This window comes from Geospiza fortis, unplaced genomic scaffold, assembly GCF_000277835.1.
Source record: "Geospiza fortis unplaced genomic scaffold, GeoFor_1.0 scaffold417, whole genome shotgun sequence".
NCBI classification, from domain to species: domain Eukaryota; kingdom Metazoa; phylum Chordata; class Aves; order Passeriformes; family Thraupidae; genus Geospiza; species Geospiza fortis.
Window position 1 is genome coordinate 643,621 of NW_005054535.1, and position 16,207 is coordinate 659,827.

At 46.6% G+C, this 16,207-nt stretch overlaps 1 protein-coding gene across 1 annotated transcript; it reads right to left on the reverse strand.

Moving 5' to 3' along the window:
- Positions 1-12,907: 12,907 nt before the first annotated feature.
- TCIM (transcriptional and immune response regulator) lies at positions 12,908-13,416 on the reverse strand. The gene has a single exon (XM_005429239.2). The coding sequence runs from the start codon at positions 13,392-13,394 to the stop codon at positions 13,074-13,076; it is 321 nt and encodes a 106-aa protein (XP_005429296.1). The 5' UTR covers positions 13,395-13,416; the 3' UTR covers positions 12,908-13,073.
- Positions 13,417-16,207: the final 2,791 nt, after the last annotated feature.

The window sequence follows — 16,207 nt, forward strand, 5'->3', positions numbered from 1 at the left end:
TTGAGTCACAATGCACCTGCGTCACTGCCCTCGTCAGTCACCGCTTTCCTGCTCTGAGATTTTGGCTGTTACAGGAGACACAGAGGAGCTGAACCCGTGGCACAGGGACTCCATGGCACAGGGGTTCCATGGCACGGGGGTTCCATGGCACAGGGGTTCCATGGCATGGGGGTCCTGTGGCACACAAATTCTGTGGCACACAAGTTCTGTGGCACACAAGTTCTGTGGCACACAAATTCTGTGGCACACAAATTCTGTGGCACACAAGTTCTGTGGCACACATGATTCTGTCTCACACAGGTTCCTTGGCAAACACAGGTTCTGTCCCACAGGGGTTCTGTCTCACAAGGGTTCTGTGGCAAACAGAACCCCTGTGAGAAACAGCTCCTCGCTGTTTTCATAGTTTAGGAAGGTTTATTAAACCTTACCAAAAATACAACAGAAGACTGAATAAAGAAAAAAGGTTACGGCGCTGGGAGCAAAAGATTTTCCCTGCCATGTGCTCAGCCCCCTGACAATGGAGTTTTTCCCTTTTTAACCCTCCCAAAGTTCTGTCCATCAACCCCTTCTTTGCTGTCCACTGGTGATCTCTTCCTCAAATCTCTTCCATAGTAACAAGCCAGCCCTCCCAGCTGTCCCTTGATAACCACACGAGGACGTAGAACAAAACTATAAATCTATAAAACTTTTCTTAACCTACATACATGAGATTTATCTGTTAATTGCATTGCTCATCTATCACAGCATGGATGAACTTTACAGGGCCAACAGCCCTTGGTGGGAGTTTCTGGGACCAGTTAGTGTGTCCAGGCTGCTCAAGCCCACCTTGCTGCGGTGTTATCTGTTTGGTGACATTTCATCAGAATTTTCAGCTGGTTTTGTTCCAGCTTGAGCGGCTCTCCAGCCACAGGAGGGCGGCACCAGCACAAACTGCCAAAGTGCTGGTTACAGCCTGGCTTGGGTAGGAAAAGAAAACAAAATCAGAAAGCAGATTAGCACATATTTATGTGTATATTACGAAATAAAAGATAAAACTTTAACAGGAAGGAAGGAGGGAACCCTCAAGCATCACCCAGCCCCGCTGAGCCCTTGTGCAAATCCAGAGGCAAAGAGTGTTTACTTTCCAAAGCAAGATTTATCCCTAAATCATTTTTTTAAGTATCAAAAGAAGGTTAAGCCCCCACGAAGTGATCTAGCAGAAGCACCCTGTTTCCTCTAAGAGCTGAGGGGGGTTAGAAAGCCAGCAGGACTTTTGTGGCACCTTTCCATGGTCTGAATGTGCTGCAACAGACTTGGACAGTGACATAATGCACTGTTCATTCACAAATCATTTACCATCTCAAATATCTCTTTTAAAAGGGTAAAGATTTAATTTGGTGGCTGTTTTGATTGTGTTTACAGCGGCTTGGAAAATAATTAAAAGAGAAAATGAGTGGGTGCTGTGGTCCCAGGGTGTCTCTGGGTACAGTTTTTGTGGGGTCAGGAGGCTCAAGGGTGCCTGGAGCCACAGAGGAACCCTCAGGGGTGATCTTAAAGCTCCTGCTCAATGTCCTGCTTCACTAAATAAAGGAAAAGTTGTATAAATGGTGTTGAAACGCAGAATTGCTGGCAATGCTCTGCAGCTTGGCTGATGTTTAACCTGAAACCCGCTCAGGTGATGGGATTTGCCTGTCTGAGGGGCGTGTGAGACTAAGGCCAGGCCAGGCCAGCCCTGCTGATGTTTTCTGCAGGATAAATATAATTTCTTGGCCACAGCTCAGTCTGCAGCAAGGCAAGGGCATTGCCTACCAAAGAGATTTATTTGTTTGTTTGGTTGAAGTGAGATGTTTCTGAGAAAGGTCCCTGCAACTGCTCCAGGTTAAACTAAGAATTGGGACAGCACTTGGGAATCAACACCTGAACTAGCCAAACCCTGAAAAAAGAGTCCAAAATGGAATTCTTTTATTAGCTTTCCCCTGGCACTGGCACCTGCAGACTTTTATCTGCAGCTGTGTGGGAAGAGCTCGCACTGCAAACCTAATTCCCATGGGATGGGACTTGGAGGAATCAGACTGTGTTTGAACCCCTCCTGGAGAAGGACCCAAACATGCTGACTAAAAAACAGATTGCAGAGAGATTAGAGAACTTTGAGGAGCACTTGATCTCAAACACTCCTCAAAAGGATGATTTTTTTATGTTATAGCAGGGAAAACCTTCTCTACACAGCTGAAAGGAAGGGAGGTGAGCCCCAGCTTCCTCAAGGGTGTGAAGCAATCCAGCACTGGGAAGTTGCTAAAATATATTGGGGCACTGCTTCAAGTTCAGGTTCTGACTGAGCTGTAATATTGTGGTGGTGTTTGCCAGGGTCTGAGGATGAGGGAAGTGACAAGGATCTGACTCCATGTTTCAGAAGGCTTGATTTATTATTTTATGATATATATTACATTAAAACTATACTAAAAGAATAGAAGAAAGGATTTCATCAGAAGGCTGGCTAAGAATAGAAAAAGAAAGAATGATAACAAAGGTTTGTGGCTCAGACTCTCTGTCCGAGCCAGCTGGGCTGTGATTGGCCATTAATTAGAAACAACCACATGAGACCAATCACAGACCCACCTGTTGCATTCCACAGCAGCAGATAATCAATGTTTACATTTTGTTCCTGAGGCCTCTCAGCTTCTCAGGAGGAAAAAATCCTAAGGAAAGGATTTTTCAGAAAATATCATGGCTACGTAATATCTTACAAAAATTAGGTTACATGATTCAAAATGGAAGGGTTCAAAGCTGAATTTCACGCTGTAAACAGCAGCCTCAGGTCATGGCTGAGCTTTGTGCCAAAACACGCCGGGTTCTGTGAGGAGACTCTGAACTCTGCTCTGCCCCGTGATGGGTGTGTGGCTCTGGGCATCAGCTACAGGCAAAGAGCAAAAATTGTCCCCCTAAAGCCAGGAGGAGCTTCCTCATCTTCCTCAGCAGGGACTGGAAGGTTTCCCCAGCTGTAGGAATGTGCTCTTTGCTGACTGAGTGATAAAACTCTCTTTGGTCCTCTTAGAAAGGAAAGAAGCCCAGACGTTTCTCTCCTCGATTAGGTGAAAAAGGCATTTCATAGGTTTAGGGGACTTCACCTCAAACTTAAGGATACCCAATTGGACAGAAGCCAGAAAGTCCCACCTGAGCAATTCACTAGAAAAAGAAGAGAACAAAGAAACAAATTGCTTTTGTGAGGTGTTTTACCAGGAGCAAGGACCTCTTCCACCTAAATCAGTTTTTCTCTCTAAAGAGTTTGTTATTTTGCCTTTTATTAAAACCTTTTTGCTTCCAACGCTACCACAGAAGCCATCCTGCTGATTTTATGCCTCCAAAGGTAGCTGAGCTATCTTAGGTGAGAAATAGATCTCCAAGAGCTTTTGAGACCTGGCTGGAGGAGGCTCCTGTTCCTCCCAGCCTGTCCACGCTGCTGAGAATTAATGGGGCTCTTCCTCTCTCTCCATTACTGGGTATCCACCTGTGAAGCTGTAAAGGGTAGAACAGTAAATCTTACAATCAAATATTCAATTATACCTAATTTATTTGCTTATGGCAAACTATAAGCTCTGCAATCAAGTGTGTTAGGCTTCATGTCCCAAGCTCTCCTGGGAGTCAGGGGACGTGCCTGGCAGTGAATTTGGGGGGGTTTGCTGAGCACAGGGACAGGCAGGGACTGACCCCTGTAAATCTGGGCTGTCCCAAGCACAGAGACCCTGGAACAGCATTGGTTCAGCTCTGCCTGCTCCCTGACTTTGGTAAATGTGGTTTTGCATATTTATATTGTGCTAAAATATTATATTGTGCTAAAATATGCAGTGTTTAAATCTGGGGTGTCCCTGGCACAGAGACCCTGGAACAGGATGGGTTCAGCTCTGCCTGCTCCCTGACTCTGGTTAATGCCTCTCCAACCTCATAAGGTTTTTTTGCATATTTATATTGTGCTAAAACAGTCAGTGTTTAGGAAGGAGTTTATTGTTTGAATGAGGATAAAACCAGCATGTGTTTGGCAGCACGTTCTGCATAATATATCAAAGGTTTTTTACTCCTGTATAAAATCCTTCAAGTCACCTGGAATTTTTCCATGGACTGCGCTCTGCTCAAGGTTTCAATTTGCCTTAGAGTTGTACATTTGTCCTTGTCCTCTCTGTTTGCTGCCTTCCTGCAAACTGGCTCAGAAAATGGTACCAGGGTGAGGATGGAAATCAGAGCCTCCCCGAAAGTCTGGGGGAAGAAAGGCTCTGATGGCTCCCAAGCAGATTTCTAAATGAAAAATTGTGTCTTGTACTTTACTGTTCAGGAAGAGGGGGAGAAAAAGAAAAAACGTCTGGATTGGAATATTTTCAGCATTTGGGAAGGCAGGTGAATTTTAAACAGAGCCCAGCTGGAATACAGCCAGTCTGGGAAGCACAGTGTGGCAGTTCTCTCTTCCCTTTCCATTATGGTCCAGGCAGAAACAACAGCAGGTGGAGAAAGTACTTTTAGTCAGATTGCCCCTAATTCCTTGAGGCATTAAAGCATCTCTACATTGCAAAGATGATGGAAATCCACTTTTTCATGCGAATGAATGTTTTAAAAACTGAATTTTCTGATGATGAGGGAGAGCAGCAGCTTTCACACAGCTCCCCCTGGGAATTCCTTCTCCTGCAGTGATGGGTCCTGGCACCCAGAGTCAGTTCCAGGAGGGTTCTGGGTGTCACCCTGATTTTTTAAGATTTTCCAAGCCTTCTGATGTTTACATTCTTATAACAAACTTTCTCACACATTTTCTGTAATTAACTCATTGTTTTGCATTCTTTTCTGGAGGAGGAGAAATTGGATGGACTGTTGGTTTGCCCAGTGTCATTGGAGAGGTGGCACTGTCCCCCTCCAATCCACTGTTGTCACAGACATGTTTTATGAAAAATCCTTTTGCCAGGATTTTTTTCTCCTGAGAAGCTGAGAAGCCTCAGAGGAAAAGAAAAACAATAATTATCTGCTGCTGTGGAATGCAACAGGTGCATCTTTGATTGGTCTCATGTGGTTGTTTTTAATTAATGGACAATCAAGTCTCGGACTTGCTGGTCAGTCACAAGATTTTATTAGCATTCCATTCTTTTCCTTGCTAGCCTTCTGATGAATCCTTTCTCTATTCTTTTAGTATAGTTTTAATATATCATTCTCTTTTAATATAATATATATCATATATATTATATTAAATTTTTATATATTATATTATATATTATAATATTATAATATAATATATAATATCATAAATATATATTTTATATAGATATCTCATATATATATATTTATCAAAATAATAAATCAGCCTTCTGAAACATGGAGTCAAGATTCTCCTCTCTTCCCTCGTCCTGGGACCCCTGTGAACACCACCACAGAATGTCACTTTTGCAAAACTGTAAATGTTTGACGACTTCAGTTATCTTGATTGATGATCCTTATCAAGTGCTGATCGTCCTTGGGTGTTCCCGCCTGGTTCTGGGGGAAGCCCATCTCCACACCAGCTACATCTTTTTTACTTTATTTTTACTTTTTTACTTTATTTTTACTTTTTTACTTTTTTTTTACTTTTTCACTTGTTAATGAGGCATTCTTTCCTGGTGAGTTTCGCAACTTCTGCGTGGTAATCCGGGCTGTCCGCGCTCTGAGGCTCCTTGGATTTTCGTTGCGTGTATAATTTATTCGACGATTTTTATTTTATACATTTCTCCACCCAAGCACGAGTTGCTTTACATCACATATAACAATCCTGCAGATGAATCAGTGCCCCTTCCCAGGCCTGGGGCAGTGCTGAGCGCTGGAAAAAGCGGATTTTCCGCGGAGGAGGAGCCGCAGCAGCATCTGGCTGGGTGATGGCCCCGATGACTGTGCAGTGATTGTGCCGGTGATGCTCCCTTGGCGTGGGCGCTCAGCCCGGGAGGAGCCGCTGCCCCAGCTCTGATTCACTGCCCGGGGCCCCAGCTGGGAGCCCTGGACCAGAAAATGGCACAGCTTCCCACGGCACAGCGTGCTGGGGCCGTGCTGTTGGGAAAATTAACCCACAAACAGCAGAGGTTTGTGTCCAGAAAGGAGACAGAGGAGTCCTTTGACTTTATTCCAATCAAGGCAGAGGCCATGGGGCATTCCCCTGGGGTCTCTCCAAGTTTTGGAGGACTCAGCCTCCCTTTTTATCCCAATTTCCAGCCACATTTCCCTTCTCTCTTTCCCCATTTCTGAGGTACTTGAGAGGTTCAGACTTCCCAGAACACCTGATCCCAAAGATTTCCCTCTAATGTACAACCCTCCCTTTTCATTTTTAATTCCTACTGAATTTAGGGGTTTTTCCCCATTTCTGAGGCACTTGAGAGGTTCAGACTTCCCTGAACACCTGATCCCAAAGATTTCCCTCTAATGTACAACCCTCCCTTTTCATTTTTAATTCCTACTGAATTTAGGGGATTTTCTTCCCCATTGTTTCTTTCATCTTTCAATGTCTAATTTAATTTATCAGCAAACCTAAAGTTTATTTGTAAAAGGAAATATCTTTTTCCATTCATCAATCAGTGGAATCCTTCCCATTGTTTCTTTTCTCTCCCAGTGCTGGTTTTATCTCCCAGCAGACCCACAGTTTGTTTGGAAACACAAATCCCCCATTCCTCTCAGTGCCATGGGTGCAGCTCACTGGGAATAAGGGGCTTTTTCAGGGTTGTGTATTAAGATTCTGGTCATGGCCCAGCTTTTGGTTTTTAGCAGAGATAAATGGCAACTGTGCCATCTCCTGTTGCCTGCAGTATTTTAGAGGCTTTTTGTCTCATAAATAGCCTTGTCTTGACACTGGGGCATCATTTTGCTGCACATGAGGCATTTGAGCTTTGAAACCCCAGGCCAGCTCTTTTCTGTGAAAACCACGCGAACACATCCACAAATCTCACTCTTTACAGCTTGTCACTCACACTTAACCTGCTTTAGAGCAGAGGTTTCCCTGGGCAGCTGCAGATGAAATATGCTTCACCTGTGACTGTTTTCACAAGCACGAGGCACCCCTGTGCCAGGGACATCCAGGCTGTTGCTCTCCTGGTTTGCTGTGAAAAACGCCAATCGCTTGTTTGTAAAATTTTAAAAGTTTACTAGTAATAAAATGGTTATAAAAATAGTAATACAATTAGAGTAATAATAATTTGGACAAATTGAATTAGGACAATATGAGACAATAAAGACAAAGAGTTACGGACAGTCCGGGTACCTTTTTCTGGGCAAAATAAGCCTGAAAAAGGACCCACGTTAACAAAGGATTAACCCTTAAAAACAACAACCTGTTGCATATTCATACACCTCATCCATGATGCATAAATTCCATTCAAGCACAGAATTCTGTCTGGTCAGCGTCAACTTCTTCCTCTGAATCCTGACAGCGCCTTCGAGGCGGGAAGTTTGTTTCTTCTGATAATGGAGCAATAAATTCTTTTTCTCTGAAGATTCAGGTGTCCTGTGGCTGCTATCTCGCTGCAAGTCCTTTCTTTAAAAAAAAGACTCCTACATAGCATCATTTCTATTTTAACAATTTTTATAACCTAAAAGTATATTTAACACACTGCTTAAGAGAATTAACACAGCATCACTTTCTAACACGACACATATAATATTCATTTGAATATTTGCAAAAAGCCAGTGATAAAATAGGCATTTTTCACGTTTGCCAAGCAGAGCCTGTCCCTCTGGGTGCAGCAGGGCAGGAGCTCAGCTCAGCAGTTAATTTTTAACTCGCCTGTTGCTCCATGGTGTAGGGGAAGCTGCCAGGGAGGTGTTGCTGTTGGAGCACCCTGTCCCCCCACACACAAACACGGCCAAGTGAGGGCTTGGCTTTGGACTCTGCTCCTGCTCTGTGTGCTGGATATCAGCAGCACTGAAGGTCACAGGACTGGCTGTTCAGACACTGGGAACATCCTCATCTCCTCCTGAACACTCTGCTCAGGTTGAGCCGGGCTGCTGACTCGTTCCAACCCCATCTTTTCATCTTTGGAGAGATGGGGATGGGTGTTTGTCACTATAGGACATGAAATAACACGAGGCTCACACCGCTGTTCTCAAGGCAAAAAAGGGAAGTTTATTTTCTGACTCCAACATTTATTGATTTCCAAAAGTGACAGTGGATTGGAGGGTGACAGTGCCACCTCTCCAATGACACTGGACAAACCAACAGTCCATCCAATTTCTCCTCCTCCATAAAAGAATGAAAAACATTGAGTTATTTACAGAAAGTGTGCGAGAAGGTTTGTTACAAGAATGTAAAAATCAGAAGGCTTGGAAAATCTTAAAAAATCGGGGTGACAGGTGTTTGATGAGGGGACAGAGGGTGGGACCTCTGTGTGGTCTGCTCTCACTGACACCCCCTTTGCTCCGGGCTTTGTCTTTCCAGCACTGCAGCCCCACATTTCTCTTCACTGAGATAAAAGCAAGGCACAATTCCTCCCAAGAATATTTCTGGGTTTCGCATTCTCTGAACCTCAGAGAAAGGAAAAACAATTCTTATAATTTGCTGTGCCTGTGTTGTGCCAAAGTAGAATGCAATATGGAGATTGTTTACCCAGAGTGATGGAGTTTTGTTTCCTTGGCCTGTCAGGGCCAAGTGTGTGTGTGTGTCAGGACTGTTGGGTGACGCTCATGAGATTCTGGGCAGCTGTGTGCAGGTTTGAGTGCTTGGCAGATTCAGTTTTAGATGTATAGAATAATATAGTATAATAAAGTAATTAATTAGCCTTCTGATAAGATGGAGTCAGATGCATCATTCTTTCTCCCCTCGATGGGATTGCCTGCAAATTCAGTACAGCACCTTGAGTTGCTCCCCACCTTCCCCAGTCCGTTAAGCCAAAACTCTTCTCCTTAGTTTGTGTCCTGCCTTTCTGTGGCTTCTCCCCACCAGCAGTGCTAGTGGGGAACCACCAGCACCCTCCCAGCAGGGCTGCTGAGCAGGGCATTAGACCAGCTGGATAAAATTAGCTGTTCATCCGCACGTTCTTCAGGATGCCGGGACTGGGGACACCCAGTACAGCCAGCCTGACTCATGGAGAAGAATTAATGGAAACGCCCGGCTCCTGCAGGGAGGAAATTCCTTGAACAGCCTTTTCCTCTGTTTGTTGTGCTGGAGGCTGACAATGGGCTCTGCTCCTGGCCCGGAGCGCGGCGTGCGCCCCGCAGGCGCCGGGACTGCGGCACCGCCAGCTCAGGAAGGGCTGTGACAGTGACAGCGACACCCTGACCTGCCCTCCCACTCCTCCCAAACCCAAACTCATCTCTGCCATCCTCTCAGAACCCAGGACATGCCTCTGGCTGCCTCTGAAAGGCTGTTTCAGCTTGTCAAAGTGTGAGTATTTTTACAGGCAAAAAAGTTGACACTGGAAATACCACTGGACCAATCCACACTCAAAAAAGTCTCATGCTTCTTTCCCTTCTACATTTAAACTAGAATTCAAAAACTAGAATTCTTCAGCTGTCTAGTTGTTTTAATTGACTATATCCTTCTCTCTTGTACTGTGCATGCAGAAGTTCACCAAACAATTACGGAATCTCCCAACATATTTGGAGACATCTATTCTATTTTATTCAAGCTGCAAGAATGAGTAATTAACATTAAAATGGTTTCTTCCATACATTTACTGGATTGAGAATGCTTTAAATGTAAACTGTCTGCTGAGCCCAGGGTGCTCAGAGACCTTGGCACAAAGCCCAAGACCCCTGTGCCTTTGATTATGGCCCATGGAAACAATTACCAACCTTATATGAGGATTTACAAGCCACGAAAGTTTAAGCAGAATGATAGTGACTTTATCACGGGGTTAAAAATAGATTTTTGGGGGTTTTTAGAATGGGGCTCGGGGTCCCAAGCTGGAGGAATTTGGGCGTGCCTTGTCCTTTTTCCTTCTTCTTCCTATCCTCCATCTTCTGGGTGATGTTGGCATTTTTAGATTGGTTTAGAGTAGAAGCTCACTGTCTAACACAGGTGATAGGGATTGGGAAGTAATTGTAAATATTGTACATGTGTTTTTTAGTATGAAAAGATAACACCACCCTGAGGGTGTCAGTGCGCCTCTGTCTGACCTGCTGAATGGACCTCGGCAGGCCAGAGAAAGAATTTTATAGATAAGAAACAATAAACAACCTTGAGACCGAGAAATGAAGAGTTCTGACTCCTTCTTTGACTGCTGGGCTGGGAAAAGAGATTTTCTAACACATCTTGGGGTCACTGTGAGCAGCAGAGATTCCGAGGCTCCCACACCTCTCAACCCCAAACTTATCTCTGGTATCCCCGTATGCAAGTATAGTTTCAACCCAAACATTAGCCTGTGATTCTAAAAATAGAAGTTAAACCCTTCTTACCTACCCAGGGGAGGTTAAACCAGCCAGAACTGCTAATTCTTGCAGTGTGGGCAAGGGCCCTGGGATGGTTGGACATTTGTACCTGAAATTGTTTTTGGCCCGTGTTCCATGAGAATTCATTGCAGGTTTTGTGGAGCCTTTTGAGTAAGGCACATTCCTGGAGCACAAACCTGCCAAAGCAGCACACAAGCAAGGAAAGGTGCCTTTTTTCACTGTAAATATCCAATAATCACATAACTTCTTAGTAAGTGGTCTTTATTTATCAGGGATACCACTCAGGCTAATGATTTCAACGTAATGAGACAAGAGGGACTATAAAATCCCCAAGTCAGCAGATGTTATGAATCACGTTATGCAAATCTTGTGAACAGGACTGTCTGGGCAATCCCATGAGGTGCCAGCAGCAACCACTTCAGAGGGTGTGGATTTCAGTCTGCCACAAGCTTGGCTTCTGCCAGATTTGCTTCCTTCTTTCAAGGAAAAGCTGGTGGCAAATGCTGCCCAGGCCATTGGTAGCAAAGGGGAGCTGGGTTTGGTTTTGGGGACACAAAGGGTGACAATGCTCTCCCAAATCCAGCATTGGCTGGGTTTGGTTTTGGGGACACAAAGAGTGACAAGGCTTTGCCAAATCTAGCATTGGCTGGGTTTGGATTTAGGGGCCCAGGAAGTGACAAGGTTCTCCCAAATCCAGCACTGGCTGGGGTTGGTTTTGGGGACCCAGAGAGTGACAAAGTTCTGCCAAATCCAGCATTGACCCTGGCTGGGTTTGTTTTTGGGGCCCAGAGAGTAACAAAGCTCTGCCAAATCCAGCACTGCTCTTCCTGGGAGGGGAAATCACCGTGCATCCCACTCCAGTTATAAATAATTATAATTGCCTGTTCTATTAGGTGACTTAAAAGATTATTTCTAGTCTCCCTGACTTATTGACAATTTGGAGTTCTTACTGTAGGCAAAAAAACCCTGTAGCTGGGCCATTGCTCTTCCAAGCTGCTTTATCTTTGTTGCTCTAAGCAGAGTCATGGGAATGTTTTTATCTAAACCATCAGGTTATTAGAGGACAGACTTATAAATAACCAGTCTTTGCTATTTTTAAGCACTTTCAGCATCGTCTATCATGATAGTACAGCACAACCTGCAGAAAAAACAGTCCAGTTCTGCTGCCAAAGCTTTGTAACTTATTGCTGTTTCTTTGGGTGAAGAGGAGCCAAGCCCAGGCTCCTTCTCTGCTCTGCAGAAATGCCAAAGGCTGATGAGCTGTGCTGCCCACCCTGCTCCTGAACCTTCATTTTCTACACCTTTGCTCAATGCAGAAGTTATTCTGCTTTATTACAGAGGGGAAACTGACACTGGAGTTGATTAGAAATCAATTTGGTGAGGTTTTTCTGGGGAAATGACATGGTTGCCATCGCAATTGTGGGCCAAACTGGCGCTGGCAGGTGGGATGGGGGAGCCAAGGGCTGCTCCACATCCTGAGAATGGGCTGCCAAAGCCATATCTGGGCAATGAGGGAGAGCTGCAGATAGTCTGCTCCTAAACCAGGTCTCTATGAAATGACAAAAAAAAGTCTAACCCCACCACTCCAGGAGAACTGAGCATTTCAGACAAGGTAATTTAGATTTACTTCATAATTTATTAGTTTTCACATCACTGTATGCAATAAATTATAGCCAATATAATATTAACATTGTCATAAAATATTGCCATGAAGTAAGTACTCATCTAATAGTGGCTGTCACCTACACAGAGAAGAACTGTAGTTATTATATTTAGATTTTTAGTGTTAGTGGTAAGTGAACATAATATTAGGGAACTTCACAGTAAATTCAGGGAAATCTGTCATTATTATTGCTTCTGTGCAAACGACTTTTCCTGCACACACAGAGCTTGGCAAGGAAAGGCACAGCTGTGCAGAGTTAATGCGTTCCCGGACGGCTGAACTCGCTGCACCACACGCTGCCTTTGGGGGCATTTCACAGATTCTGACCCTGACCAGCAGCTGGGAGGGCTCCAGAGCCCCCCACCAGCCCCAGCAGCGGGGCTCAGGCTGAAGAGGCAAAGCACCCGGCTCACATCTGTGAGCACCAAGTCCATCAGGAGGTCCTGGGTGTGGGGGTTCCCCCCAGCTCAGTCCCATGGCTGCGCAGAGGAGCAAATCTGCCTCCAGCTGGGAGCTGCTCTCTCTCTCTGAGAGCCTCTGGCCACCAGGCTGCTGTCCACACTGATGTGTGTGGGCACTGGTCCTGCTGGCCACACCAGAGCTGCTGGTCACACCAGAGCTGCTGTGGCCACTGGTCCTGCTGGTCCCCACACTGCCGCTGGTCACACCAGAGCTGCTGTGGGCACTGGTCAGGCTGCTGTCCACACCAATGTGCCATGGGCACTGATGCTGCTGGTCACAACAGTCCTGCTGGTCACACCAGTGCTGCCGTGGGCACCGATGCTGCTGCCCGCAGTGGCACTGATGCTGCTGTCCACACCAATGTGCCATGGGCACTGATGCTGCTGGTCACACCAGTGCTGCTGGTCACACCTGGAAATCTTCGGGCACCAATGCTGCTGCCCGCAGTGATGCTGCTGTTGGCTCATGGTTTCCAGTGGGGCTGAAGCCCCCTGCATGGACTCTCAGCTCCCCAGGCCCACGGGGCAGCCGAGCATGCTGAGCGTGCTAGGAGCTCTCAAACAGTCCCGCCACAAAACCTTCTCCATCTGCCAGCTCAGTGAACTTTAATGGAGTATTTCCGAAACGTCAGGAACTGCAGCAGTTTGTCTTTCCTCCTCTGCTTTAGTGCCATCAGCGCTCTCGTTTTTTCCTCCATGTCCTGGTCGGTGGCGAGGATTATCTTGGCTCTCTCCTCCGCCTTTTTGTCGCCGGAGTTTTTGAAGAGTTTCTGCAGGGACGCCTCGTTGATGCTCTCGAAGATGTTGGCGGCGGCTTTCTTGCGCAGCGCGGTGTCGAAGCGGTACCCATGGACCGAGGGGCTCACCCGCAGGGATGTGGACATGGCTGCAGTGCTGGAGCTTGTCTTTGCTTTCATCGAAGCTCTGCCGGCTCTGCCCTGCTGCTGTGCCGCCTCCAGGAGTGGTATTTAAAGGCAGGCTGGAGGAAAAGCCGGAGGGCTCCGGTTACAGCGGTGAGATCACCGTGATGTCAACACCCAACAGTCACAGGCAAAGTTTAACATTTAAGTTGCCAACTTTCCTGTCGTGCGGACGAGATGAAAAGTCCTCTCTGCTTCTGGAAATCTTCTTCATCTTCTTCTGGAAATGTTGGGGGTTTTTTGACCCACCACAGAACAGGCTTTTGGAAATCTTCTTCATCTTCTTCTGGAAATGTTGGGGTTTTTGACCCATCACAGAACGGGCTTCAACCATGGGACTGAGCCAGCACAGCCCAAACTCCACTCCTGCCCTTGCTGCACGTGAAAAGCACTGTGTGCACAATATATCATGTCATAAATGAGTAAAACTCCAGATGAGAACTGCTACAATGCTAGCAAGAGGCTGGAGCTTTGCAAACAGCCAAGAACTTGGCTCTGTCTCCACTGCCAACACTGCAAACCTGCTCCTGTCTGGACATGGGTTCCTTTCTGCTGCTTGCCAGCAGATGCAACTCATCTTTAGTGCACACAGAGCTGCAGTTTCTGACTGACAAGTGTGGTCCCAAAGGCAGGTGATCCATAAAATCCCCTGAGATGACTTCACTGGGTGTTACACCCTCAGCTGCACGTGGCAACGGTCTCAGGGGAAGCAAGAAAACTCAGTTTGCTGCCCTGCTCCCACCTCCAGTGTCCTTTTGCTTAAATTTCATGCTCATTAGTGCTGGAAAGAAAACTCACCTCTGCTCCACAAGGCTTTCCATACCACCCTTGGTCAATGACAAGCCCTTGGGCTGGGAGGACTCTCTCTTAGTCACACAGGTCAGTTTTGGCTCCTGCGAGGAGCAGGGAGCTGCACTCCACGACCCTTTGGGTCCCTTCTCGCTCGAGGGGCACTGTGGGCAGGGCACAGCTGCCAGCAAGGGGCTGGCTCTGCCCACCAGGGCTCCTGCTGGCCTCACACACCTGGACTGCCCTGAGCACAATCCGATCTGGCCCAGAATAGCTGTGGGTTCAAAAGTCACTTAAGGCCAGGAGCCAGAGATAAGTGTATTTTGGTTAATGTTTTAAAGCAGCCGGATGCTGCAGAGGCTCTGTTTGGTAAACTAGAAGTTTGTTTACTGTGGCTGCTGACCCTGTTACTCATCCTGGCTGAAAGGCTCTAGGAACAGCCTCTGCCCCCATCCCACTCAGAGCAGGGGTTTCCCTTTTTCACCAGAGAGCTGCGGAAATCACCTCTGACCACACTGAAGAACAGATCCAAGGAAACATCACCCAGATGCTTTTTATTCCACATTGCCTTTAAAACTTCAGCTCCTTTGGATGGAAGGGGGGGGATATGTCTGAGCCACACACAGGGGATAGGTCTGGGCCTCTCTAGCACTCAGCAGGAGCAGCGAAGAGCTCCTGAAGGCCCTGTGCAGATGTTTGTGCTGGCTCAGAATGGAGAAGGGGATTACCTGTGCCTCTTTGGCCACCAGGTGAACTGTGAGCAGGGCAGGTTGCTCCTGAGCCCCAGAATGACTGGCAAGCCCAGCTCCAGCCGGGCTCAGATCAACTTCCAGCTGGCCAGGACTTGCCAGGCTTCTTTCCTTAGCAGAGGGAGTGGCCTCATTGCAGTGTCTGGCCACTTTTCTACCTGGGACTCGGGACTTGGTGCTGCTGGGCACATCCTGAAACAGCCCTGAACCCTGCAGTGCCCATATCCTGCCAGGACATGGGTTTCCTTAGTGCTGCCAGGACTTTGCTCTGGCATGAGCCCTCTCTGCACGTGCCATCGCTTCCTGTGGTTCTATCATTGTGTGAGTTACTTTTTACAAGTTTTTCACAATTCCTTTTGTGTGTGCTGGATGTTCTGTGCTTCAGTGTGTAAACAACAGCTTTGCAAGTCCCTGGGATTCTTCTCCTCCCAGCCAGACGTGCAGCCTCTCACCTTGCCACGGGCTTGCCGAATTGGTGAGGCCGATTCGTCAGCTGCTTGTTCAACATTTGCAGGGCTGATAAATCCACCCTGAAAATAGAACAGTTTTGGTGTGGCTGCCTGGAAAAGATCTCATGGTTTATAGGCTGTGCTAACACGAAATGTGATGGGGGAGCAGAAGGAAGCAGAGCCACATGTGCTGCCCAACCCTTCCTGCTCAGAGCTTCACTGGGGGGTAAATCTGCCCAAAAAACACGTGCCTGGATGAAATGCTCAAAGTGCTTTGCTTCACAGCACAGATAACACAGTGTCAGGGTACTCAGGGCAAAATTCAGTGCCAGAAGATCAGCCAAGATCTTGTGGGCTGAAGAAAACAAACCCTTTTTGTGTCCCCTGGTCAAAAACCAAGAGCTGAGGCAGGTTCACGTGCGCCTTGTTTTCACCACTCCCACTGCACATGGAATCACTCGGCAGGTATTTGCAGAGACGTGGCTGACAGCATAAATTAGCAATATCTCTGGAAGATACAAGCTCAGAAAAGTATCTGCCATGGAAACCGAGACTAAAGCTGATGCTTTAGGAGTAAGACATCAAAAAGCTGCCAAGATCAAGCACGCGTTCCTTGTGAGCTCATCTCACACAGAGCAGTAACAAATGTCTTTGCCCCTTCAAGCTTCTCTGCCCACTTTGTATAAATTTAGTTGTGCTTGGCTCTGACAGAGCGATGAAGCATGCCTCGTCTGTTTTTTTCCAGTAATTCTTGTTTATATGGGTGTTTTAATACTGCTTTCCCAGTAATGCCCAGGAGGAATTATTCATGTGTTGGATTGGA